Genomic DNA, 27,786 nt, shown 5'->3' with positions numbered 1-27,786 from the left:
AATCACTCTGTTTTAGAGCTATCATTGCAACCTAAATTGATTTTCCTAGATACAGAGAACCTCTCAAGCTAGAAGGAGACTAAAAGAATGAATATGGAAAGGGTGTATGAGTCTGTGTGTGTCTAGAGTGTTTGGGTAGAGTGGACAAGGAGGGTCAAAGAAAAGAACAAACTCTTTGAACATGTAATGGGTCCCTGTTAAAAGACAAGCAGACATCAAAAAGACCTCTCCTTAACCAATACATTTTGCCTTACCTACAGAAATAACTGAAAACTGCCTGAAAATATGTTAAATACTTGCTTTTCAGGGTTTGGCCTCTTTATATTTCTTTTATTCTTTGATGAAAGGAAATGCTCATTTAATTATTTTAGTGACCTAGAATTTATAATTCTTGCAACAGGTTATATGTTTTAGGACACATATTGCCCCACAGGTTTATGGTCCGAAACCTTGAACTTTGTTTCCTAAATAAATAATCAGGTTCATAGGACAACACAGACATTACATAATTGATAAACTAGAGGAATACTAGTCTTATAAGAATGAAATAGCATAGGTAACTCTCCTCTTGGGCACACGTCCAAGTGATATGATAACCAGGAACATATCTCCCCCTGCTGTCTGCCAGTGGAAGTGACACTTCCTCAAGCCTGTGGCAGGGATGATCACTCTGATCCTTGAGCTTTGGGAGGGGATGACTTGCAGCCTGGAGTTCATGAGTAAAAAGGCCAGGTTTTGCTTAGAGAGTGGCTATTTGAGCAACAGGGAGGCTCTCAGGTTGGACTTACCCAAGTCAGCTAATAGGGAGGTGAAGATAGTCAACCACCACACCAGGGAACGGAGAAAGTCTACAACTGCAAGCAGGAGAATCACATCCATCATCCATGTGGAATCTAAGCCCCCTCTCGATTTAGAGGTGGAGTGGACATCACTATCCCAGGGTCCACAGGATAGAGGAATAAAATAAGGATTAGAGTGGACTTACTGATATTCTACTATAGAACTATTGTGACTAGTAATAGGAGAAACTGTAGCATTGATGTGGAGAAGGTGGCCACAGTAGTTGCTGAGGGCAGGGAGAGGGAAGAAGAGATGTGAGGTGGGGGCATTTTTGGGACTTGTCCTAGATGATGTTGCAGAGACAGTTGCTGGACATTATCTATCCTGCCATGGCCCACTGAGTATACTGTGAGTGTGCCACAATGATGAGGGCGGTTGTTGATGTGGGAGGAGTCGGGGGTGTGGGGTGTGGGGTATATGGGAATCTCTTGTATTTTTTAGTGTGACATTTTTTGTGATATGTCTTCAGAAAAATACAATTAAAAAAAAAAGCCAGGTTTTTCATGCTTGGTGGAATTATGGGATTAGAAGCCAGATGAGGCTGAAGGAGGTAAGGAAAAAACAGGAGAGGAGAGTTTAGGAGGAGGTTTTGCAGCAGAGCAACAGAATGAGGTTTAGCCTCTTCCTATTCCCCAATTTTTCCTCCTTTCCATTTATAGAAGAGGACAGAGAAAGCCAGATAAAAAAGCTCAAGTGGAAAGAAGAGAAGAATAAACATGGGTTCTTGAGTTAGTGTCTGTCTCTGAGCTCCTCACTAATTACGTGACCTTAGATTATTTGCATAATTTCCTAGACCTTTAGGTTCTGTGAAATGGAATCCATGATACCTCTTCCACAGGATTTTTGTAGATAGTCAATGGGGCAAAGGGCTTAGCAGAGCCTGATGTGGCAGGTGTTCACTCTGTGCTAGTTTTCTTTTCCTTCCATCTCTGGCAAAATTGCTGTCCCGGTCTCCTCCCACCCTCCACCCCACACCCCCCTTCCTGCTCCTACACTCCCTTTTCTTTCTGCTTCTCATCTAGTCAGTGACGACTCCCATTTTCTAAAATTTTAGAAGCATTTTCTAAAATTTTAGAAGCATTTTCTAAAATTAATGGACAAAGGTCTCTGCAAATGGGTTCTGTATTTGTGAGCAGTTGAGAAGGGAAGGAACAGAAGAGAAACATGTTTTTCTATAGGAGAAAGGGGGTGTTGTTCAGATCTGGGGGATGGAGATGAATTGGGAAGTGTAACTTGTTATAAATTCACATCAGTAGTTCATCTTTGGGCCAGTAACACCTAATTATTACCATCTGAAGAAAGCTATAGGTACAGGTGATCATTTCATATGATTTAGTCTAATGGGTTATCTACTTAGTTTAAAAACATTTCTCTTCATTCTAAAAAAATTGCTTTGTTCCACCAGCCAATTGAGACCTTCTATGATGCAGCACTTACTTAGAAGATTAGTATTTGATATCCCATTATTAAATGAACATGCAAAGATGCCTCTTAAGGTAAGTATAGGGGACACTCAGAGTTATTTGACTACCGGTTATTGTTACAACATGTAAATCTCTTACAATATGTTTGGTATTTGGTATTGTTTTTTCTAATACTGAAATGGACAGATAAGTTATAGAAATGTGTATGTGCACCTAAAATAAACAAGTAATAAAATGATCGTAGAAATCCTAGGATTGATTTCCAAGTAGATAGCCTACCAATTAGATAGGAAGGAAAAAATGAGCCAAGATATTCTGAGCTGGAAAACTAGGGTAATTGGCCTGGCCTAAGATATTATTAGCAACTTCAAGGGATGAAGAATAGGATTTAAAAACAACATTTTCCAAATTCATAATCAAAAGACATCTCCAAATACCATTTCATACAGTTCTCAATTAAGGAATCAGGACACTTCCTACATATGCAGGTGTAGTTTGTCAGAGTATGTAGGGAATCACTGACATTTTCTCCACCCACTTTCCTCTTCTGTTCATGAAAGATCAAGTCTTATACTGTCTATTGCCTTGAAAATAATTGTCTGTCATCTAACATCCTAATTCAGACTCATGATGGTATGCTCTGTGCATCAAGTTTATGTGATGATATAATGGGCTTTTTACAAGTAACCACTGTACCCTGCCATCTAGCAAGCATCATTTTTTTCCTATAGCCACTCAATAATAGTGCTGTTAATGTTAACCATCCCTAGATATTTAGCAAAAATAATATTTCTCCATGAAAATATATTTTGGTGTAATCTAGAGAAATAAAAGAATTACATAAATGATGTCCTTCCTAAAAATGCCATTTTTAATGTTTTCATCAATTAGGATATACCTTCTCATACAAAATTTTCTTTATGTAAATGAACAGGAAGATACCTGAAAAAGATACAATATTATTTTTTATCTTTATGTGACACAATCTTTTATGTTATTGATATTTTCCATGTTAATCCAAACAAAAATCTCAGTATTTCAGCAATTGAAATTCCTCAATTGTGTGAATGTGTTTTGAAGCTTCAAGGGGACCAAAATAGAAGAAATATTTCAATACTCAGATGTAATTAGCCTTAAGAACAATAATCCTTATCGATTTATTTCCTTCTTAGATGTAGAAAAGAAAGTACAACAAAGGTGATTCATAAACATCATTTTATTAATTTGGTAAATACTTATGAATATTAGTTTATAATGCCAGAATAAACTATCCAATGAGCTAACAAATAATTGAAAGATTCTATATGTATCTTTGCACTTCTAATTTAGTCCTGAATAAACAAATTATGAATAGCTGAAAACCTAAGGAGTATCACAGACACTACAGCAAGGCAATAAATTGCATCCATAACCACTAAAGAAATGCAGGTGAAGGAAAGAGTCAAGTTAGAGCTGGGGTAGGGGTTTACTGGGGGTAGAACGTTTTGAGGCAAGAATGAAGTATGATACTTAAGGATTGGCGGAGAGGAAGCAAAAATAATCACGGATGTGTGGTTTCCTTAGAAAGTGCATTTTAGGTGCTGTTCCCTATAGGCGCTTAGCTCTTTCCACTTAATGGCCCTGTGAATTGCCCTGACAATCCCCCTGTTTTAAGGATAGATTCCAGGGTGTAAAAATTCATAAAATTCTGAGTGAATGTTCGTAGCTACGTTAAAACTCAGGGATGCAAAGATAACCAAACCATCTCATAAAGAATTCTATTCAAGAGAAGTTATTTTTAAAATCAGTCCTTTGGTCCTCATTTCATTTTCTGTGTTACCTCTTAATGAGACAGTACTCTCTCAAATACCTCACATGGGATTGAGAAGTTTCACTTCAGTTGATCTTATTGCTTGGCATTCGGATGCCATATGGGAGGAGCTAGAAAAAAATAGAAGGTGTCTTTGGCTCATTGCTTTTATAATTGGTTTCCCACATAGCTGCTGACAAATCATTATGAAAGATGCTGGAAATACTACTGTCTGCCTGGAGGGTGGGGAAACTTTGGTGCTGCCTCAGAAGAAGAACTTCATTTGTCAAGGAAGTTGTTCTGGGGCATTTTTGATGCCCTGTCTCAAAAGGTAATTTAATGTCTTGTGGATTTATTTGTATTGCTAAAATAATAAAAAATCATGGGTTCTTGACAGGATAGTATTCGTCGTGGAATAGTATATTATTCAAGACTTACATAGCTCGATTGATTAGGTTTTCTCATATAATAACAAATGTTGAGAATGCAATTTGTATGGACTTTTCAGAGTCATTATGGTAGTGTGTTCTTTCTGATCATAACATTGTTTTTGAATTTAAAGAGCTAAGCATGTCAGGAAATGCATGGGTTGATACATTTCTGGTGCGTTTGGACTTATTTGAACTCAAACCCTCACTTCTCACCAACTCCACTCTTAAAAAACCTGAAGAAATCTTATAAAATAAAAAACATATAAAATCTTACACAATTATAAAATTCTAATGACCTTACTGAGTTTTCTTGCTCTGCTGCTATGGAACCTTAACTACCTCTACTCAGTATTGCTTTATATATACAACATTTTTTTATAGATGTCTTGTCATAATGAGTATTTCGTATGTGTTTAGATTATAGAAGGATAGTTATTTCAGAGAAAATCAGCACAACATACTTTGCATGCTCACTCTTAAATGATTTTCAAAATCAGTTTAAATTCCCAGAGAGACATTATTAGATCACTGGAATAGTACTATATTCAGAAATTTGCTGCTCAGTAGAGAAAAGATTATCTAGGATTAAATTACATAGCTTACCTATTGATGGTTTTGTTTTACTGAATTTCCATTGGTAGACAAATAGAAGGTATTTGTAGATGTATTTAAAGATCAACTTAAAATTGAACATTTAGAGTGAGATAAATTTTAAAGGTATTTTTAACTTAAAAATTTATAAACATAAATGTAACTGTGTAATTAGCACACAAATATGTCTTCCTAGAAATTTTCATTATATACTGCCTATAGAATTTCTTTCCCCATTGAGAATTTTATTTTTCACACCTGTGTAAAGCCATACAGGTTAGTTAAAATTTCTCACTCTTTGAAATGTCCTTTATGTATTTTGTTTGTATCATCACTATAAAGTAGTACAACAATAACTTATAATTAAGTATAAGAAATGTAGTCCTCATTGCCTAAAATGTATTTATGTTGTTGAGACAGGCAATAAACTTAGCATATTCAAGTACATTTCATTTGAAATATTGAAGGGTAAAATTTTGGAGAAGGCAGATTTTATCCTTATGCTGTAACTGCAGTAAATCTGACTTTTCTTATCTTTGATGAGATTTCAGGCTGCAGGTTCCATTTTCTAGAGAAAGAATCTGTCAGAATTTTAAGGTAGCCCAGTATAATTCAGATTTTCTCCTGCAGCCTTGAATCAGCCACAGTGATGTTGGCAATTTTTTAATTGACTGCCTTCCATTTTCTTTCCAGAAATATGAACAAGAACTTTTCAAACTGGCACTGCCTTGCCTGAGTGCAGTTGCAGGAGCTTTGCCTCCAGACTACATGGAGTCAAATTATGTCAGTCTGATGGAAAAACAGTCATCAATGGATTCTGAAGGGAACTTTAACCCACAACCTGTTGATACCTCAAAGTATGGACTCTTTCTATTGCAGCAGATTTTTATTGTAAATGATGTGTGAAGTCTGAAATTGAATAAGGTACTAAAGTGAACTTTCTCTAATCCATGCCCCCTTTGAACTGGTATCCTTTTAATAGGGGTCCCTTTCATTTATAAAATAACAGTAGTTACAGAAATGATTATACATATATCAGAAATAGATACAAATGTACTTTCTAGAATACTCTTAATGTAATCAGGATTTTCAGGAGGATGAAACCACAACTGTAGTATCTATAATAAATTCAAGAAACTATATTAATTATATTTTTAGTTGGAAATTTACCCTAAATGTTTCTTAATAATTACCACCAATATCTGTACAGCATCTTTTACTCAGGGTGATCCCAGCGAAGCTGTTTATGTAAACTGCAGGGCTCCACTTCTCATCACTCCATCTCAGCAAGGCCTAGGATTTAGCAACTTGTGTTCAGCATCATAAAGCGCAGCAAGAGATTGAAGGAAATACCAAATGGCAATACTTGTGGAAAATTTAGTGTGCGGTTAGTCTGCAGTTTGACAGCCATAACCAGATATAAAACATCGTTATTTAACATTATGAAACTTTTTATATGTGCTTGACTCTATAACGTGTTCTATAAATAGAATTTGCGCGTACTTTAGGTATTTGAAATCTCAGCCTTTTTTTTTCTCACAATTGTCTTTAAGTAGGATCATGGTTTCCCATTTTCAAGGAAAGCTGCCACATTTTCTTATTGATTCCAGGGTGATTCAGCAGGATCAGTGTTAGCAACATGGTAGTCACTATTCACAGCTGAATTTGCTTTGGAGTTTCTACTTGGAGGCTTCTGGGTGGTCCCTGGTTGGTTTAGCTTCTATAATTAAATCAGACTTTCAACCTTAAATTGGCATGTTTGGTTTCTGATGACAGTCCTGTGAAAAAAGACTCTACCCCCAGTATTTGGCTTATGTGATTGATCCTTTCTATCTCTTCCAAAGTAAGTAAGCCAAAATATCGCACGTGCATATTCCTACATGGGTAAGTTTATGGTTTGCTAACAAACAACAAAATCCAGGTTTACATAAAAACATCAGAACAATGTCATGGTTTCAATGTTGATTAATTAAATCCAACAAGCAAGTGTTGGGCATGTGTATTAATTTATCTAGGCTTGTAGATTTACATAATGATATGTAATAATCTCTACATCTTTGTGATTTTTACATATTTACTTTTTAAGTTATGTATATCATATATTTCATTTAATGATTGATATCTTTGCTGGAAAAAAACAATAAAGATCATCCCATTATCTAGTTTATATATAGAATTCTATTCTCAAAGTTAATAGCTTTAATAAGTTATATTTACTAGTGAATGGAATTATGTATTTCAGTTTTCCATTCATGGATATATTTGATATTCACAAGTCTTATATTTACCACCAGACTTATTCATCAATTGCATGCACTCACCATTCCTTCAAGGAATTAAATATTTAAACATGAAAGGAATCAAGAAAAAAATGTTATCAAGAGTAATAAAGCATGAGTTGGTTAATTACTTTCCCCTGTGGTTGAAATTGGTAACATTTAGAGTGTTACATAGACCATGTATATTTAAAAATATTAGCACATCACTAATTGTATGAAATTAATTAAAAATTTTAGTGCATTAAAAAAATATAACAGGTTGGATTTCAGCAGCCTTTACCCATTCATAGTTGTTACAGAAGGGACTTAAGACAGAAAAAGAAAACTACCTTCAAAGAAGGAATATGGAAGAGAAGTGTGTCTTTATGTTCACTGAGTCTAATCATGGTTTAGTTTTGTTGTTTTTAAAATTTTTTGGTATATTATTCCCATCTTTAAATATATTTTAATTATTTTTATTTATATTATGTATAATGTTTATATATAATTTATTATACTATTAAAACAAATAAAGTATGGATCAATATAAGATGAGTAGTTAGAACATTATCTGCTTGACTTTCCTTATGTTGTTCCCACAAATGTGAAAAGGTAATACTTTGTTAAAAGTTTTTTTTAACAGTGATGCATTGAATGGGATCTAAGAATTCATAAGCTGTGTGTAAATTGTTAATATGGTTTTCTGTACGTTCTGTGAAAATCAAGCTTTCCTCTTTATTTTTCTCACAGTATTACAATTCCTGAAAAGTTGGAATACTTCATTAACAAATATGCAGAACATTCCCATGACAAATGGTCAATGGACAAGGTAAAGGTTATTTCAGTACTGTCATTTTTTGGAATACTGCTTAAATATTTCTGACAATGAAAATTGAATACTTTAAAGAGAGAACTTTGTATAGATAAGAAAAGGAAATTTAATACAATTTGCTAATTTTAGCTACTTCTGCCATTAACACAAGTATGATACATATATGAATTAGAATATTTGTGTTCATAAAAAGCACAATTTTGGGGGAGCAAATGTAGCTCAAGTGGCTGGGTGCTTGCTTCCCATGTATAGGGTCTTGGTCCCTGGAACCTCTTATTAAAAAAGCACAATTTTAAGATTTCAAAACATCTATTAAGTCAGAAATTCGGTTTCTAAGCACATGTTGTATATAGTATAAAAAGTAATTGTCATGAGGGGTTTTAAGAGGAACTGTCTATAATTTATCTTTTTAAGGAATCTTGGCTTTATATTTAGTGGTTTTTTTTTAAAAGATTTATTTATTTTTCTCCCTTTCCCCCTTCCCCCCATTTGTCTGCTCTCTGTCTCTATTCGCTGTATGTTCTTCTGTGACTGCTTCTATCCTTATCAGTGGCTCCAGGAATCTGTGTTTCTTTTTGTTGCATCATCTTGTTGTGTCAGCTCTCTGTGTGTGTGGCGCCATTCTTGGGCAGGCTGCACTTTCTTTCTCACTGGGCTGCTCTCCTTATGGGGTGCACTTCTTGCGTGTGGGGCTCCCCCACGCGGGGGACACCCCTGTGTGGCAGGGCACTCCTTGCCCTGCACTGTGCATGGACCAGCTCCACACGGGTCAAGGAGGCCCGGGGTTTAACATGGACCTCCCATGTGGTAGGCAGACACCCTATCCATTAGGCTAAGTCCGCTTCCCTATATTTAGTTTATATTAGATAAACCTTGAAAAACCTTAAACAAGATTTAATAATTGCTTCCCTTCCTACTTTTCTGTTGTATTTTTCACTAACAAGCAGATCTGCAGCTTACTAAATATGGATTATATTGACCAGATAACAAATTTGTGTTTTCAGGGGGAAAAAAAACAAAATAATTAAAGCAGTGCCAATCCATGACATAATTCCTATGTATTATGGGATTTTCTAAAGGAAATATATTACGCCAAAGTAGTCATTTGAGTTGAACCTAGTTTAAATTTGAGAGAAGTTGAGTGAGATAGTGTAAGAAACTAAAATAAGCATGTACTGATTGGATTAAGTGAAAATCACAAAGCAAAAGTTCAAGAAGAGCCTTATATTTTACAGCAACTCAGTATCCTCATGCTAGATTTCCTAGCAGGTCTTAGCCTTTGTCCTGGCCAAGCAGCCCCTTACTGCCTCTAAGAAAATGTCTTTTTGCTTTGATAAAATGGCTCTTTGTTCAGTAAGTGATTTATTCAGTAAGCGAACAAGTCACATGTCTGTTTTATATAGACATTCTATAAAGTACTGAACTGGTAAGGGTGTTAATGGAGGGAAAATGATTGGGCAAAATAACATGGAACAAACAGACTGAGAGAGAACTAGATAGCAGAATGGGCAAAACAGATAACAGTATTTAAGGAGAAGTTTCAAGGCACCTACCCTGATTTTTCTGTTCAAAATGAGCTTTTCACACATGTGTGACTCCAGGGGAGCCCAAGATGTACCAGAATAAATATATAGGTGCTGTGCATTACCGTAGCCTCTTTCTAAGCATGTGATGTTGGAATCCTTACTGACCTGGCTCCATTCAAGGAACGCAAGGTCATTTTAATCTCTGGATTAAAAGTTTTGTTCCAGATAATTATTCAAAATAGGACTGATTGGGATGGAAATCTTTTTTTGACTTATTCTACATAAAATTCAAACCTTTATCTTAGTTCATTTCAGTTTTATTTAAAGCATGCACTTAAAGACATAAATACCTACACACTCTCTAAAATTACTATATGTAAGATTTTTTTTTTTTAGTTGGCAAATGGATGGATTTATGGAGAAATATATTCAGACTCCTCTAAAGTTCAACCATTAATGAAACCTTATAAACTGTTATCTGAAAAGGTAAGGCTGTTTTTCTGTTGTTGTTTTAGTTGTTTTTTAATGTATGTGTTTGTTTTAATGTTTTTCTTTCAGGAAAATAAATTTCTTTAATACTTTTCATATTAAAATATCTTATTTAATATCTACTTTTTTTTTAACCTTCATTCAGTGTTCCCATGTATTAACTTCTTGTATGTTGTCTTTTTCTCTCTATTCTCATTTGCTGCAGTATTTTATTGGTAATTTTCTTCTCTACCTGTATTTTTTGGTTCCTTTTCAATTATTATTTCTCGCCCTTATTGTTATGGACTTTAGAAAATACTATTCTTATTCTTAGGAGTTTCTTCACGAGTGATAATGGTACAATAATTTAATGTTTATATGCTTTCATTTATTTATTTTGGGGGGAGGAATTTACTTCCTTTAAAATGAAATGAGAAGACTTTTCCAGCTCGATGGTTATGGGGAAAGTGTTACTTGTCTATTTATTCAGATGATAGAAAGGTTTTACACATTTATCTCATAATCTGTCATTTTCTCTAATTGTGTTTCTCCTTTCCAGTTCTTTTGTAAGATATCAGGAACTGGGAAATTAAAGAAATTTATCCTCCATGCCATCACAATCTGTGATCCCCCTTAGCAACCTTAGTCAAATTGGGCCCCAGCTTACACTCTGGTTTTTAGTTTTCTGGGTTTTTTTGTAGTTTTTACTTTTCTTTTCTTTTTTTAAAAATAACCAATGCCAAATTTTTAACAAAGTGAAGGCAGCCTATTTCTGAAGCAACTATTAAAGATTATTTCCATTGAAGTTCGTAATATCGTTGGGCTGTTTTTTTCCCTAGGAAAAAGAAATTTACCGCTGGCCAATCAAGGAATCTTTAAAAACAATGCTGGCTTGGGGTTGGAGAATTGAAAGAACACGGGAGGGAGACAGTATGGCTCTTTATAATCGGACGCGCCGTATTTCACAGACAAGCCAGGTAAGAAGAACAGTGCTTAATCAATTTTTTACGTTACTTTAAAAAGATATTTAATCTTCTATTTAATTATTGGGGTTTTCACAACAAATAATTTGAAAATTTTGAAGACAAACATAAAATTTAGAAGAGGGAAAAAACTGTTACTTCCTCTTTGGTTTTAAGCAGGGTTAAAGCAGTGATGCTTATATATCCGGTCGTAGTTTCTCTGGCATGTAGAGGAGCATCCCATAGTATGGTCCTGAAACTTAGTAAAATGTTCGTTTGCGACAATCAGGTTGTTTATATAGCTTTCTTCTTATTTCCAATAAGAGAAGAAGGGTGATTCTTTATGGAACAATAAGATGAGAAGACTAGGACCCGGAAGCATGAGCCATGCAAAGGAGTCAGAACTTGAGCACCCACCCACCCGTGTAGCTACAAAGGAAACTAGACCCAGTCGCGGTGGGCACAAGCTCACAATGGGCCATCCCAAAGAAGTCTGACTTCACTTAGCAAGGCTCTAGCCCCGGGGTTCAGTTCAAGGTGGGAACGCAGTACCAGGTCTTGAAAGTCAGCGACAGGGTTACCTGAGCAGCTTACCTCTGGCATGATCCCTTTCCTGACAACTCGGGCCACTGTATTTGGTTTACACAAAATATTGTGTTTATTATTGCTTTTTATACAGATACCCTTTTTGAAGAAAAATATAAGGATACTAAAAGCGTTTGCTTCCCATGCTTCATATTTGAAACATACTTTTAAATAAATTAGGTCCTAATTTGTGCATATTTTATATTAAGAACTATGTGGATGAAGGCTAAAAAGAAAATTTATCTATTTTTTTCATGTGCACTCCTAACTAGATTGCATTTTGTTTGAGCCCATTTAAGGAAAACTTTAGCACAAACTGTTCTAAGCAATAGGAATACAGAGATATTAAGACCCAGTTGTAATTCTAAATCCTACTACAACATATTGCAGTAACTGTTAGACTAGTGGTACATATGTAGTACTACAGGGTCCAGAGGAAAGAAGGAATTTTTTTTCCCTCTAAGGTAGATAGGAGGTAAGGAAATTACTACACAATGGAGAGGACTTTAACTTTGCCCTGAAAAATAAGATGTATTCTCCCACTGCTCTTAATTAGCAAGAACATGGTGCATAAATTAAAATTACACGTATCTCTTTCCCCTCCTCCCTATCCCTCCACCACCACCACCAGCTCCTAGCATATTTCTTATTGCACTTTAAGTGTCCTCACTAGACTCTGTTAGCTGCCATCTGTGGAACCAGGGGAGATTGGAGACTGGGCTGGAGCAGATATTGGCAGTCTGGATGTTAGAATAGTTCAGTGGTGGTTGCAAGTGAAGGGCAATGAATTTAAGGCCATTAACACCAGTTTAATCTTTTCCCTTTTCTTTTTTTTCTCAAGTAAGGGGTGAGGTAATCAGCTATAAGTGATGAGGAGGGAGAGGAATTAAAAGGTAAAAAAAAAAAAATTAAGAACCCCCCAAAAAGATTAAGTATTGAAATATTCATCATTATAAGGGATTTGTGCCAAAAAGGATGAACTAAAATTACTGCTGTAAGGGCCCAATTGGAGTGGGATTAGTAACTTTTTAATGACTTTCCTATAACTTTCATCAGTCTGGGAGCAAGAGTAGTCACTTGACCAACCTGTGAGTGTTCAGCTCAGTAACAAAAATGTTACTGACGCTTTACAAGTTTAAGCATCCCTTTAAAACTCACATTTATTGTTTTCAATTTAAAGTCAGGATTTCCCTTATTGTTATAAGCCTCTTCAAAAAACTTAATGTAGAAATGCACTTTTAAATTGGGCCAGGAGCTTGCCTGAGTAATGAAAAACCAGGCATGATCTTAGTCTAGTATTAGAATATTGCACATTCCTTTATTACAATGTGCTGACCAGTGAGTATGATACAGCAGCCCGGTACCAGGCAAAATGGACTGGTAAGTTAAATATAGCTCATAAGCCCTTATTAATTTTAGCAGAGATAATTTTCCCTTCTTACAACTATGAATTTTTATGTACCTTTTTATTTTTTTTGTTTATCCCTATGTAGTAAGTGAAAGTGCACATTATGAATTATAACAAGATATAATTCCAAGTTTATAAGTATAAATTAGAGCTTATTTCTATGGCACACGTTCACGATAGGCATAGTTAAATATGCCTTTGGGTAGAATGAGGTAAGTGCAAAGTACAATAATGAAACCTTTTTACAGGTAGTGAGAAGGTATACTTCATTTTTTAAAAAGTCACATTTAGAAATGAAGGAAGTCCTTTGGTTATTGAGGATTTCTTTTAAGCCATTGACTACCATATGCTAGACTTTTATCATTTAAAAGTAGCTTATATCTTATCCTAACATTTGACCCGTAAAGACATTTTAAAATTGATTTACAAAATGATTGATTACAAATTGATTTATGAAATTGGTTATTGCATGGATAGGGAAGAGCAAATTTAATTGCAGTCCATTTGGATTTATGAGAAACTTGGGAATAAAATGGTCCTTTACATAAGTTAATGTTGCAGAATTCTGGATCCATTGCACAGTTTGTCCAATTCTGATGATTAATTTTGGCAATTGTTCATTCCTAAGATACTGGGATGTATTATTTAATCATAAATAATTGTCAGACACACAACAATTTAATTTGGTTGGTATGCTCGTTGAGTCATTTTGGGTTCTGTCTGCCAGTTGTATCTGAGACATTATTTTTGCAGGTTTGTTTGCCCTTTGTTTCTTTGCTAATACCTAACATATCACTTCTCCCTTGGCTTGTTTTTTAACACGACAGTATTTTTCACATAAATGGTCTAGGTCTCTGTAGATGCAGCCCATGGCTACAGCCCCCGAGCCACTGACATGAGCAACGTTACGCTCTCCAGAGATCTGCATGTAAGTCCTGACTTACCATATTCTTCAAATTTGGATGTACAGAATCACACCATGGAACGCTTTCCTGTGCCTGTTTTGTAACAGAATTGTTTGAGTGGGGTGGTCATATCATAGGTCCATGGAGTTTATAGATTACGTACCCTAACTTTCCGTACTCTAAAAGTTCATGTTCATCTAAGTTTTCTAGGATTGTCCTTCCTGAAAATGTATTTTTCTTTAAAAATAATGTCCATTAAAAATCCTCACATGATTAAATAGCTCTGCAGAAGAGAATAAATTATAATTAAGGACACTGAGCTCAAGGATCACCTTAATTACTCACTAAGGAATATGTAATTTGAGTTCCTTTTCCAAGGAAACTTTGCTCCATCCATTGTCTTACCTGATTTTTTTATGTGACAAAGGAACTTACTGATAAAACTGCAGGTTTGAGTGAAAGATAAAATTTATTGCCATGGAACCTAAGTCAAGAGGTTGATATGGTGATTAAACAATGATTTTGGCATTGTTAGTGTTATTCCAAGAGCAGTAAGCATTAAATATAGAATCCCTGTATTGCCGAATTGTTCAGTTTGTCCTTTGTTACTGCTCCTGTAAGAATGCATTAAAGTAAATTAGTAAACTTGAAGATCCAAAGTGAAAGCAATCTTAGAGGTAATCTTATCAATATCCAAAAGGCCACAGATAGCTAAGGTGACTTGTTCAAGGTTCCACTCCTAGTGAGGCAGAGGTTGATCTTGAAGGTCTTTGATTCTCTGCCAACTATTCTTTGCATTCAGTGATGAATAATTTTTAAGTCACCTTTAAAACATTGGAAATTAAAATAAAAACCTGTAAACAAATATATTTCCTGTTAAAGCCCATAGCCATTTATAGTTTTAGTATTGAAGTAATATAACATATGTCTTTACACATTATAAATTTAAAAGAACAGTGACCATTCCCATCAAACATAACAGCACTGAATCATCTCTACTGCTCACTACTGTGTAGGTAGTCAAATCATTAAAATTCTCTGGGATTCAGATTCCAAACATAAGAAAGTTGTGTTTGATTGTCTTTAAATGAATATTAGCACTAACATGCTATGACTTTATAAATATATAGCATGTCTTGCTGTTACATGTGGGAAAGCAATGTTATACTGTAGTATGCATTAAATATGATATATGATAATGTAGCTGCTAAATATTTTGTTCATTTAAGGCCATGGCTGAAATGATGGCAGAAAACTACCATAATATATGGGCAAAGAAAAAGAAAATTGAACTGGAGTCCAAAGGTAATATTTTCTAAAACTTACATTAAAACAAATCAGAGGGTAGCAGATGTGGCTGAAGCGATTGGGCTCCAGTCTACTATATGGGAAGCCTGGGCTCAATTCCTGGGGCCTCCTGATGAAGGCAAGCTGACCTGTACCGCTGTGGAGAGCTTAGAGCAGACCCCAAGCCCAAACAACAAGGGGTGGACAAGGATAAATAAATAAAGTAAAATAAATAAATCTTTTTTAAAAAATCAGAGTTTTACTATGTAAGTATATGATATGGATAAAAAAGTACTCTTTTTAGAATGGGGCTCATTATACCTTCATTTTGTACAATGGTCCAAATATGCCCATAACAGATTGAAGATGGAAATTTTATAGTTTCCTGGCTGCTAGTATATATTCCCCCATGCCTCAGAATTCCTGTGGTTCTCTATTGCCCGTTTTGGCATATAAATATCTATACCTTTCATCCTAATATCCCATGTCTTCTATTAATTATGTAGACTTCCCTCACTGACTTCTCTCTCTCTCCTGTCTCATCCCTGTCAATTTCCCATCTCAGCCTCTTTATTAACCCCAGTCCAGTTAAGATAATACTTTCTTACATTCTCTTGCTTTCTTTTTTCTCCTTTTTTACTTAAAACCAAAATGACCCCTTATTCATTTTCACTTAGTCTTCTCAAATCTTTTCTTAACTTGCTTGCATAAATATTTTCTTCACTGCATATAACACTTGTTATCTTCACTGTTATTTATTCAGCATTGGTCTATGTACATATTGTTTATAATAAATATATTTATGTGCTTGCTTTCTTTTATTCTCTATATAGGTTTCTTTCCCACAACCAGAAAATATTCTTATCAAGTTCAGGGTCACAACTTCTGTTTATTTAGTAATTCTTATTGTACATTTCTGGGCACCAAGAAACCCTTTATTTATCATTGGAATAAGTGAAAACATAAAAGATGAGAATTTTGAAGGGTGTGGATATTTTCACAGTAAGAGCATAGTTGTAATATTGAAAGATGATGCCAGGTACCCATCATTAGGAAACAGAGTAACATAAATTAAGATGGATCACAAAGAGGAAAGGAAAGGATTCCATGTACCAAAATTGCCTATTCCAAAATTTAACTCAGGGCCACTCTAGAAATAGTCCATAAATTTTGATAAATGGGAGTGATTCTTTGGCTGGCTGACTGACAGTCTTGATAACTAGTCATATCGAGTTTTGCTTAGTGAAATTCTTGAAAGGGCATTGTCCACATGGCTAGTAAACAAAATTGTAGTTTTTACATGAGCAGATGACATGAAAAAAATCTGTTCCTTTTTTTTTCCAAATTTGTTTCAGTTACTGTGGTTGGGTTAAAATAAAGAGTAAGAAGGGGCATCTTACTACTGCTCTTTCAACTTAAGAGTTCTAGGAAATCATCATTGATTTTAGTTTCTGGGCCAGGCATTTAGCTCTTCTCCAGTCAGTGTTTTCTTTAAGGCACACCACTCTTAGTGGGACAGCTGTACCCTGGCATTCAGCCTGTACGGGCGCAAATACATCGCATAGGTGTAAGACAGAGCTGCAGTTGGCTAAACGGTGAGGTCAGTGAAATCAGCCTTCACAATCTTAACTTTAATCATTCTTTTTACTTCATGTATGTGCTTCCTTTTGAAGGAGGAAGTGAGTTGTTCCAGACCAAACAGCAGACTTATAGGAAAAGGGTTGATGTACATAGCACTGGATCTTGGTGTTTAGGTTTATCGAAACTGATGAAACAAAGAAATGAATCTTGGAAAGAGATGATAAGGCTAGAGACTAGCGACATTTTTAGAATAGAATCTACATGTGTCTTTTTTCAAATTTGTTCTCTTACTAGGGGACTTTCACTGTGGTGAGGACTCTTAAACCAACTCATGTTCTGCCATTTCTTCTTCCATGATGAAGGAAGATCTGGCTGAGAGTGAGGGTGACCACTCTCGCCACCCTGTGTCCTGGTACCTGTGTGTGTGCGCGCGTGCGTGCATGAGAGGGTGATGGACAGAAGGTAGAGACACAGGGAGTCAGGAACAAGAGATAGAGATTGAGAGACCACGTCTAAAATAGTCAGTGCTTAAGCTACACAGTTTGGTTTCTGTTCCATCCCGTCTCTTATTTTTCTTTGTATCCGTTTGTAGATTAATAAGCTTTAAGAAAATCTGGAAAAAAAATTCCTTTTTTCTTAGTCTTGGTCATCTGCTCCTCAGTGCCATCCCAATTTGTTTTAAGATCTAGAAGATTTTGGGGGAAATCAGGCAGCCTAAGGAGTATATCATTAACATTAATAAAGGAGTGAAAGCCCCCCAAATATTGTCAATACAACCAAATTAGTGAAAAAGGTAAAGTACTACCATTCCATTCAGTCTTCTCTCCTAACTCCCACTTCCCATTTTGTATTGCGATATGCTGTCATCAAGGTAAGAAGAGATCTGATATCAAGCCTTTTATCCTTTAGGATAAATCAATTCCAGAGCCAGTGTGGTACATTTGCAGCAGCATCCTAAGAATTACATGGGAAATGCATCCTGCAAATTCATTTACCTCCCACATTTAGCACATTTCTTTCCCACACACTGACATTCAAGATATCTGTGCCCATATTATAAATGGGGAAGATGAAGATTGGAAGTGCCAGGCACCTTTCCCAAAGTCACACTGCTATTAAATGGCAAAGCAAAGACAAAAACCCTAGTCCGCTGGCAGATTCAAAGTGCCCACCCTCCCTAATTCAAAGGAGATTTAATAAGGTGGGGAGAGTTTGAGAGTCAGAAGGTACTTTGTGTTCTTTGTTCATATTTGTTCATGCCTGTGTTCTCTTTCTCTCCCCCCCACTCTCCCCCTCTCCTTTTCCCTCTCTTCTCTCCTACCCCCCATCTTCCCTACCCAGTGTAATCTGTTGGTTTCAGGCCCCAAAATTACTGAGGAGTACATATTGAGTTGCCAAACTAATATAATTTTATGGGAGTAAATGTTACAATAGAGCGCAAAATAGGTGATTAAATTAGATGCTCAGATTTTAAAAACGCTTTTTCTGCCACAAAGTATCCTGTAAAATGACATCTTTGATTGTGATCAAAGTCAAGCTTTGTTCCCAGTACACATAGTAATGTATTGTAAATCCTTCTTGCTGTTGACAAAATGCTTGTATAGTATTGTCTTCTGACAATTATATTATATTTGGTACTAATACCATATAATGAAAGAAAGGATGGTTCATTAGTAGTATTTGCTAGCTTAGTAGTTCTTAACTTACACCTTTCTATTGATGATTTTAGAGTGTCACCTAATGGTCAAAAAGTTCAGTGCAGCGATTACGTTTCTGTAGATAGCACTCTCCACTCAAAGCAAACGCTAGTAAAACCTGGCACTTTTGCCTTTGCCTTTTTGTTTGCTTATTTATTTTGTAGAGAAAACTCAATATTTGTGATTCTTTTAGTAGATCTTGGTTAAACCACATTGGACACTGATTTAATAGGTTGAATGCCATCCTCATAATTCCAACAAAAAATTTATTCGTCTTTCTGAAATTCCCTTAGCAGTTATTTTTCAGGACAGTTCAGCATCCCACAAACATATTACCATAGGTGTTTTATAAACTTTGAATTTGAAGCATATCATGCTAGTCACTCTGTTACTGCTTTTATAGCCTTCTTTGTATCAGAGCTTTATATCTAGAACTAACTGCATTTTTTAATTTTTTAAATAATTTTTACTAAAATGCTTCTCTTCATTTATTTTTTTCATAATATTTAATTTAATTAATTTATTTTACATTTTTTCCTTCATTTTTAAAAATTGTTACATTCAAAAAATATAAGAGGTCCCCATATACTTCCCACCCCCTTCACCCTACCCCTCCCACATCAGCAACCTCTTTCATCGTCATGGCATATTCATTGCATTTGGTGAATACATTTTGGAGCAGTGCTGCACTGCATGAATAATGGTTTTTACATTGTAGTTTACACTCTCCCCCAGTCCACCCAGTGAATTTCTAAACCTAAAATAATGTGTTCAGGATTTTTCACCAGAAAATAGGTATGTTAGAAACATAGGCTCTTGCTAGAGGTTACTTGCCAGCATCTTTGAATACTGAAGTAGGCGTGGTATTCTTATTAGCTATTTAAGGGGATCAAGTTTTAACTCAGCATGTCTTAGTATGGTTCTTGTGTATTCAGAAACGATAGGGAATGATATAGTAGTTTCTGATCTGGGAGGCATAATAAAAACTCTATTTAAGCTATTATTTTCTCTTTTCTGTATGGGACAGAGAATAAAGCAGACACTTTGAAATGTGCCTTATAATTACACTAGCTCCAGCTGTGCATTTTTTAGTGTCTATTTCCACCCTCCACATGCAGAGTTTGTTTGAACAGATAAGAGAATGCAGCTTCGGCTCACTCCTTGGTGACTGCGAATGTTATTAGCATTTGGTATTATAAATGCATGTTTTCATGTTTCAGTTGTCTCTGAGAAGTCATGTGCACTGTCTTTATTTGCACATGTTTCTTAAAATGAACCATAGCAGCTCTAGGTGGAGAAGAGTCTTATCTGCTCTATTGCAAAAGTCCTGTGCTGTGTCCTGTTATTATTACACATGCATCCACCTCTCCTCTTGGATTATTTTCTCATTACTGTGCTGAGTTCTTGTCTCCATATTCTCCAGGAGGTGGAAACCATCCCCTGCTGGTGCCCTACGATACACTGACAGCCAAAGAAAAAGCCAAGGACAGGGAAAAAGCCCAGGATATTCTTAAATTCTTACAGATCAATGGATATGCTGTATCGAGGTAAAAACACACCTACTCCAGTTACAACTTCTTTTTAGAAGACAGAATATTTCAATACCCCCATTAGATTTAATGCTGAAAATGAATCCAGTGATCCGTTTAAACGTTCAAGCTACTATTTAGTATGTTCAAAATGCACACCTGCCAGAAACATCGTTTGCTACATAACTGTGTTCCTTTTGATAGTTAAATTAAAGTACCCTCCCATCATTTAGGCAAAATCCCTAGGTAAAATTTACACTCTGCTTTTCTATAGTTGATATTTTGTTGTGTAGTAATAGTTGTTGACTATAGTTTACTATCACATGTAAAGTACGCTTATAAATTAAATCTCATTTTTGCCTTGAGCTACAAGAATATGAGATAATTTCTAAAAATGTACAATTTTTAAATAAAAATTTACCTTCTATAATAGGCAATGTATAAAGTAGTTTCCACATCTCAATTTTCTGCTGTTCTAGAGGATTCAAGGACCTGGAATTGGACACACCTTCTATTGAAAAGCGATTTGCCTATAGTTTCCTGCAACAGCTCATTCGCTATGTGGACGAAGCCCATCAGTATATCCTGGAGTTTGGTACGTACCGCAGTCCTGTTACTACAGCCCAGCGTTTGTTATTCCTGATATTTACAGCATTGTTATAGAACAGCAGGGTTAACTGGGCTGTTCACGGTCTGTTCCCTGATGGCATCAGCACATTTTATCCATCCTAGTGCTAAATGCAGCCCAACAGTCAATGGGAAAACAAGTTTTGTTCTTATTAGCAATGGGTAAATTTTGAGAACTTTAAAAAAAATCTAATATATAATCCTTCTCTCCTTTTAACATTTCTGGATATTAATTTTTCTCTCTATAAAAGAAATGGGAAGGCCATTACAATTTTAAGATATAGTTAAATATTTCCTATGAAATTAATTGGTTTTAATAAAACTCTACAACCTTATGGATTCCCCACCTTCCTAAACAATGCAAAGACCGTGACTTTAGCCCTTGTGTAACACATTTACACCAGAGTGCAGAATATTTTATTTTCTTCTTAGAATAAAAGAAAGACCTCGTCCCCATCTGGCCCAGACCCACATAAATATAAAATGAATTCATTGTTTTAAGTCTTAGCTTCAGAAAAGATAATCAAGGCCGACTCCTCTCACTGCTGTTAATTTGTGATCGCCTTCAACATTGGTGAATTAAAATCCCAGGGACTTCGTTACTGACCTTCAGGACAAATCACTTACCAGCCACTGGCTGATATTGACAGATGAGGAATTCCAGTTTCGTCCCTCTTTTAAAACAGTGTTCTTTTCTGGTAACTTTGTTTTTATTTTATTTTCCATTCTCAACTTTTAAAAATGCCCATCCTTTCTGTACTTTCAGTTTGTCATCTCCTCCCTTAGGGTCTACAGTCCTAGATCCCTTAGAAACTACATCAATGATAAAACCCTCCCAGCCAAGGGCTCCTACTACTGTTTTTCTTAGGATTTAGACTTAGTTTCTGGCACAGCATTAGATTAGAGTTTGTAGAAATTTGAGCCTTATTGTTATCTCTTTCCTGACCTCCTGTACCCCAATGGGTTTGCAGATTTTCTAGTTGAGTGTTGTGCTCACAAAGAACCTTCCTCTCTGTCAACCTGCCTCATTATCTGTAGTCCAAGTGCTGTAATTTTGCTCTCTTCTTAAACAATTTTTTTAAAAAGCCAGTTATGCAAATTTATGTATAACATATAGTATCTTTTTATTTCATACAAGTACAATTTGGGTAAAAAAGATTTCTGATTCATTGTGACTGGTTGCCAGATTAGTCTGAATTAGTGAAATTTGACCAAAGAACAAAAATGAGATAGTGGTAGATTTTTGAAGCTTTTATTCACAAAGTTAAATATTGAAAAGAATCTGAAATGGGTAACAATTCCAAGAGCCAGTCCTCTTTTTTTTGGCAACATGGGCTATAACAGGGAAATAAAGAAAAACCATTTAGAGAGAAAACAGGTGTTCGTTTGTTTGTTTTGCTTTGTTTTTTAATTCCTGTGGATAGGAAAAACACACATTTGAGGAATGGCACTGTATTTAAATATTATTGCCACTCTATTAAAATTTATGAACGAACTGTCTACTATAGTGTTTGTGTTTAGGAGAGGCGGAAACGTTGATCCAGGGCTAGTTACCCCCTTAGCACATTTCATAATTTTCACAAGGTAAAGAATCTTATAAACAGAATTCTGAGGGAGAAAGTCAGGCTAGTAAAATATAGTACCCAACAAAACAGCTTTTTATCTGAAATTCCCAATTTTTGCAGTGCTGTAACATGGTAAATTATGGATAAGAACTCAGAGGAACAGGTTGACTTTGGATTGTCAACGCCATTATTTTTAAATTTTCCTTTATTGTAGCTACAAATACAACTTTGTAATGCCTTTTTTCTATCTTTCAATGTATTGCTTTCATAATCTTTAATTTATTCTTAGAAATAGGCTAATTTCAATATTAAGAATATAATATTCTCTCTAATAGTTGTGTTATTTCATAGGCCGTTTTCTCTTCAGATCTTTTTCATATTTTCATATAAGCATTTTTGTTGACATGTATAATGAAAGGAAAGATATTTTCTATTTAATTCCTTGAAATATTAGCAGATTTGACTGTGTCTTGACATAATTTATATGAGAGAGTTCCTTATATGGATCCAGCCATTTCTCATAAATATACTTAAGAAATGTGGGGCAAATGTGATAAAAAAATGGAATTTACAAGTATAAAAGCCATTATTTTCTTTACTTGTTTGAAAGATCATTGTTCTGGAATTACAAAATATTACCTAAATTTCCTAAAAATTTTCCTGAGTCTATGTCTAAGATTTGATAAAGTATATCTCAAATTATTTTTTATCTCTATTTTTCAAAAGAACTTTTTCAAGCAAAAGTCATTTTGATTCTTACAGAAACCAGAGGTTCTACCTACAATCATCCTATAACCATATTCCAATTCTGAAATCTGTAACTTTCCAATATATTTTGCATATCATCCTGGCTATTATAGTGTATTATTACCTTTTCTATACACATGAAACCTGCTCTGTATGCATGGAAGTTAGAAAGCCTGCCTCCTTCTAAATTTAATGCTCTAGGTCAATCAGTTCTTAACCTTGAAATCATTTTCTAAGCCATGGGGAAAACTTGGGTATTTTTGCTCCACTTATGTCAATTCTCCTTTGACATAAGTGAATTTCTTTTTTCTTTAGCAGAATGTTAATTTTCCAACCTGATATTAAAATTGCAATCCTCTGCCTCCTTGCAGGCCCCGATTTCCTTTAACTTTTCAGTTGGTGTATTATGATTGGAAGCTCTTATGTCACAGGAAGAAGTACCATCTTGATTACTCAGTCTTCACTCATTTTTTTCACCCCAGTGAGAATCCCTTCATAAAGGCTGTTGAAGATGTAGTATTTTTACTTTACTCTCTTCCAGTTTTCCCTCTACATGTCCATAGAAGCTCATGGCCACACAATTGTTATGTTCATAGCTAGGTATATGAGCTGTCCTCAGAGCTTTTTATTTGAATTTGGGTGTTTTTAAAAAATTCTTTTGTATTTTCATTTCTTTCATGTCTTTGATTGGTTCTTTATGTTCATTGTAACAGAGTAGCACATTTAGCAATGTATTCTCAAGTGTGCATTTGGGTGAATATCATGTAATGTTTGAAGTGTGACATGTACCTAAAAACTCTTCCTATCTACAGATGGTGGCAGCAGAAGCAAAGGAGAACATTTCCCTTATGAACAAGAAATCAAGTTCTTTGCTAAAGTACAGTATACAGTCCATCTTGGTTTTGCTTCAATATGTTTGTTTGAAAAATAGACTCTAGATATTTGCCTCATTTCAGAACGTACTTGTCTACAAATGTGAGTTGTGCTACAAGTAAACATTCTGTGGCACAAAAATCACTGCATGAATCACGTGGAATGAATTTGCCTCTTTGGTTTTCAGCACACTTGGTTACAATTTAACATGCTCTGCTCTCCCTACCATACTTCTTAAATGACTCAGTCCTGTATGAGGTGGGATTCAAAGGTCTGAATTTTCAACTTTGTCATAGGACATAGAAGAAAATTACGTAATCTCTTAACATTTGAATATTGTTATGATATAAAATATTATATAGCCATTTCTTTTATAAGGAGAAAAAACAACAGCTAATTTATAAATAGGCACATTAAAAGATCCTTTACTGGGGAATTTTTGTTATGGGGCCTTGGCCTGCTCATTTTACAGATGACAAAATGAAGGCTCAGAATAGAAATTGGTTCTATATAAAGAATATCCCACTATGGTTACTCAATTTAAATATTTATCAAGAATTTATATATGCCTGGAATTATTCCATGCCATCCTCTCAGCCTCTAGAGGATGGAGATGAAGAGTTGCAGAGTCGCTAGATTGGGTTTGTTCACTCAGTGTTCAGGGTGTGTGGCAGCTCTGTCAGGCATTAGACAGTGTCCTGGGGATTCCCAGGGTTCACTCTTGAGCACAGCAGTCACGGATGCTATCAGGAAGACAGAATAAGACAAAATGCCCCTGGGATGTTTTCCTTTTTATAATACCTTGCTGTTAACCTGAAGATACAGTGATTGCTATCAATTGCCTTTCAAAGTATTTGCATTTGGTATTATTATAGATCATTTGCTCTCAATTGGACTTTTTGAGGACTTTAAAATGGCATGCTATTTCAGTCTATTCCTATTTAGTTTCTATAATGGTTTTAGAATTGTGGCCTTTACTGTGAGGCGGTGTCTCTCGTGGTCTCTTCTTTCCACTCAGGATGGCACTCAGAGTCTGTACCTGTCATCTGAGTTTGTCTTCAGCAGCAAATAGGCAGTCATCTTTTTTTATGTGTATAACCAGTCTCTACCAGGATGTAATTCCCCTTGGTAGCCACTGATCAGAAAGGCTGTATTCATGGCCTCTAATCACACCTTTGAGATACATGCCCTTACTGAGTTGCCCCCACACTCGGTGCCCCTAGTGATTGTGAGTACAGATGCGTAATGTGGCTTAACGCCTATTAAGCCTGTGATTCCTTCACTCACTGTGTTTATTGAGTCCCTTCTATGTCCTGGTCACTAAGTTCTGACAGTGTCATAACCTTCAAGCAAGATCAGTAAAAACTTTCAGATTCCCATTATATATAAACTTGGTAAAACCGCATGGTAGGAAAAAAAAAACTGTTGTCACACAGACTTAAGTGTGCCTACTGGTAATGGCAATTTTTATCCCCTTTTCCATTCTTCTTTATTCATTTTTTCATTCAATGAATATTGATCTAGTGCTTGCTGTAGGCCCAGCAAAGTCCTAATGTGAGGGATTGAGTGGCTATCAAAACAGACGAATAGCAATCCTGGAGGCCAGGAAATGGCTGTAATGGGAATCAAAACCAGAAATGTGTTTTGCTGTCCTGGACCTTCTAGACTCTTAGGGGAAAAGAGACTTTCATCCAAAATCACACATATTAAATGTAAAATTGCAACTAATGCTTTGAGAGCAAAGAATACATGTATTCTGTTTTGTCCAGGAGGTCAGCAAAGGTTTATCTGATAGAGTACGACAGGGCTGAGATCTGAAGGAAGGTAGCGTCCATCTGTTGAAGGGTAGGGAAGGGGTTATGCAAAGCCTGGGCCGTGAGCCCAGAGCCGGAGGGGGAGGAGCGGCCCGCAGCAGTGGGATTGACTGCAGAAGTGGGGTAGGAGTGGACTCTGAGGGAGATGGGCGAGGGAACGTGGTGTGGGTAGGGAAGTATTAGTGTGACTTTGGGGTGGTCTCTCGCATTCACTTTCATTGTCTAAAGCAGAGTTGATGACACCTACCAAACAGTAGTTCCTAGGAGAAAGGCGGTGACAGTTTGCCAGTCTGTACAGTAATGCCTCCCAAGTAGTGAAGACCTGGTAAATGGTAGTAATGTATTATCTTTGGGCCTTTTGGGCCCTGCACTATACTATATGAAAAGAATTGAGAATAGTTTTTCAAACTTAAAAATTTGATCTGTTCCCCATAATCACACCCTGCTACCCACACACACACAAAGTCATACATACACACACAGACACCTGCATACTCATATAGGGAGTGGAGATTGAAGAATGAGATTTAAAAGAGGAGTACTCTGAAGTGGTGCTCCCTGGCATGGCTTTGGATGGGGCGGAGGGGTAGGGACCATTGCATGTGAATAGAGGTTTGCTGCTTTGAGGAGGCCTCAGCCCTCCTTTATCTCCTGACAGAATCCACTGTGTAGATATGCTTTTCCTTTACTTTCTTTCAGGTCGTGCTTCCTTTAATCGATCAGTATTTCAAAAACCACCGCTTATACTTCTTATCTGCAGCAAGCAGGCCCCTCTGTTCTGGAGGACATGCATCAAACAAAGAGAAAGAAATGGTGACTAGGTAAACAGCTCTAAAAATAAAGAATGTTGTTTGAATTATGTGTATATGCATTTGGTAAAACACGTGGGACTTGGAAGTGGGAGCAGGTGGAGCTTACCTCACCCATCTTTCTCGACCCCTGTCCTCTTGGCCTCAAGACTCCGTAAGCAGGAGAGTTTCACACAGTAACACATGAGCTGTAGATGTTGAAATTCCTTCTGATTTGCTGCCAAACAAAATGCTGAGTGGAAGGAATAAAAAAATCCCTCAGTCCAAAATCTGCAAATGAAGGTTGGAGGCCCATCACTGTATTCATATTTTTGATACATGGTTTTTAAACAGTAGTTCTTAAAGTTTTCTGCAAACCTGTATTATTTTTGTCAGCTTTTGTTTTCCAGAAAGGCAGAAATCACTTTACACAAATCTTAATTTTTAAATATTTTCTTTTTCTTGTTCACAATGGCCATTACGGAAGGAAATGTCACAAAAATAGCTTCTATATGAGCAGCTTCCCTCACATCACTGAAGCCAACGTCTTCTCACTTCTTTTTAAACCAAAGTATTCTTTATAGGTTTTTTCATGATTCTTTTGGGGATTTGGGGTCTAATTCCTCAAAATTCTGCTAAAACTTAGTATACATGAAAACCAAGTCCTGAGCAAGTCTGCTTCTTAGCTGTCCTATTGCTCAGGAGTCCATACTGAGCAGTTAGAATGTGTCTGAACAGAATCTTATGAAAGTGAGTAAACTATATAAACCAGAACATCAGAGAAAAGACAAGCTTTCCTTGGACTTGACTTTAATAAGATGCTGCTACCCAGGGAATGGCAGTATAGTATCAACCTAGGAGACAAAGTGTGATGAGATGTGAAGTGGTGGAGTAGAAATAAGATTTCTGCACTGTGTAATATTTGGGATGGGAACTTGCATGGAGTTTTAAGCTCTTCTGTTTCATTTATTGTATATTTCGCTATGACCAACTGGTAAGTAGCCAGTCATGTGATGTAGGATTGCAACAGTATTAAAAATGTCCCCAAACTTCTTAAAAAATAATTTTCTTATAAATTTGTTAAAATTGATTATAGTTCAAATAACAGAACCCCCACCCAGGGGCATAACTACCCACCCCCACCCCCCCGCAAACTGTCTTACCAGAAGGAGAAACGATAAAATACCGCTGTCCAAGATGTAAAGTCCCTCCCTTGCCCCACCTTGGCAAGGCCTTCCTTCTGCCTTCCCCTTGAGGGA

The 27,786-nt window shown here is 36.0% G+C and overlaps 1 protein-coding gene across 1 annotated transcript in view; it reads left to right on the top strand.

Annotated features, from left to right (window-relative positions):
- The window catches only part of RYR2 (ryanodine receptor 2), a 735,760-nt gene that overhangs the window by 540,468 nt on the left and 167,506 nt on the right, over window positions 1-27,786 (top strand). Inside the window, exons 49-60 of the mRNA XM_071207362.1 lie at window positions 2,246-2,336; window positions 4,244-4,384; window positions 5,769-5,932; window positions 8,084-8,162; window positions 10,088-10,177; window positions 10,999-11,136; window positions 13,965-14,042; window positions 15,249-15,324; window positions 20,008-20,131; window positions 20,593-20,708; window positions 23,865-23,929; window positions 26,439-26,560. Coding sequence (XP_071063463.1) covers window positions 2,246-2,336; window positions 4,244-4,384; window positions 5,769-5,932; window positions 8,084-8,162; window positions 10,088-10,177; window positions 10,999-11,136; window positions 13,965-14,042; window positions 15,249-15,324; window positions 20,008-20,131; window positions 20,593-20,708; window positions 23,865-23,929; window positions 26,439-26,560 — 1,284 coding nt within the window. The remainder of the gene's footprint in view (window positions 1-2,245; window positions 2,337-4,243; window positions 4,385-5,768; window positions 5,933-8,083; window positions 8,163-10,087; window positions 10,178-10,998; window positions 11,137-13,964; window positions 14,043-15,248; window positions 15,325-20,007; window positions 20,132-20,592; window positions 20,709-23,864; window positions 23,930-26,438; window positions 26,561-27,786) is intronic.

This window comes from Dasypus novemcinctus, chromosome 13 (genome assembly GCF_030445035.2).
Source record: "Dasypus novemcinctus isolate mDasNov1 chromosome 13, mDasNov1.1.hap2, whole genome shotgun sequence".
Classification (NCBI taxonomy): domain Eukaryota; kingdom Metazoa; phylum Chordata; class Mammalia; order Cingulata; family Dasypodidae; genus Dasypus; species Dasypus novemcinctus.
This window is presented reverse-complemented; position numbering and strand designations above follow the sequence as displayed.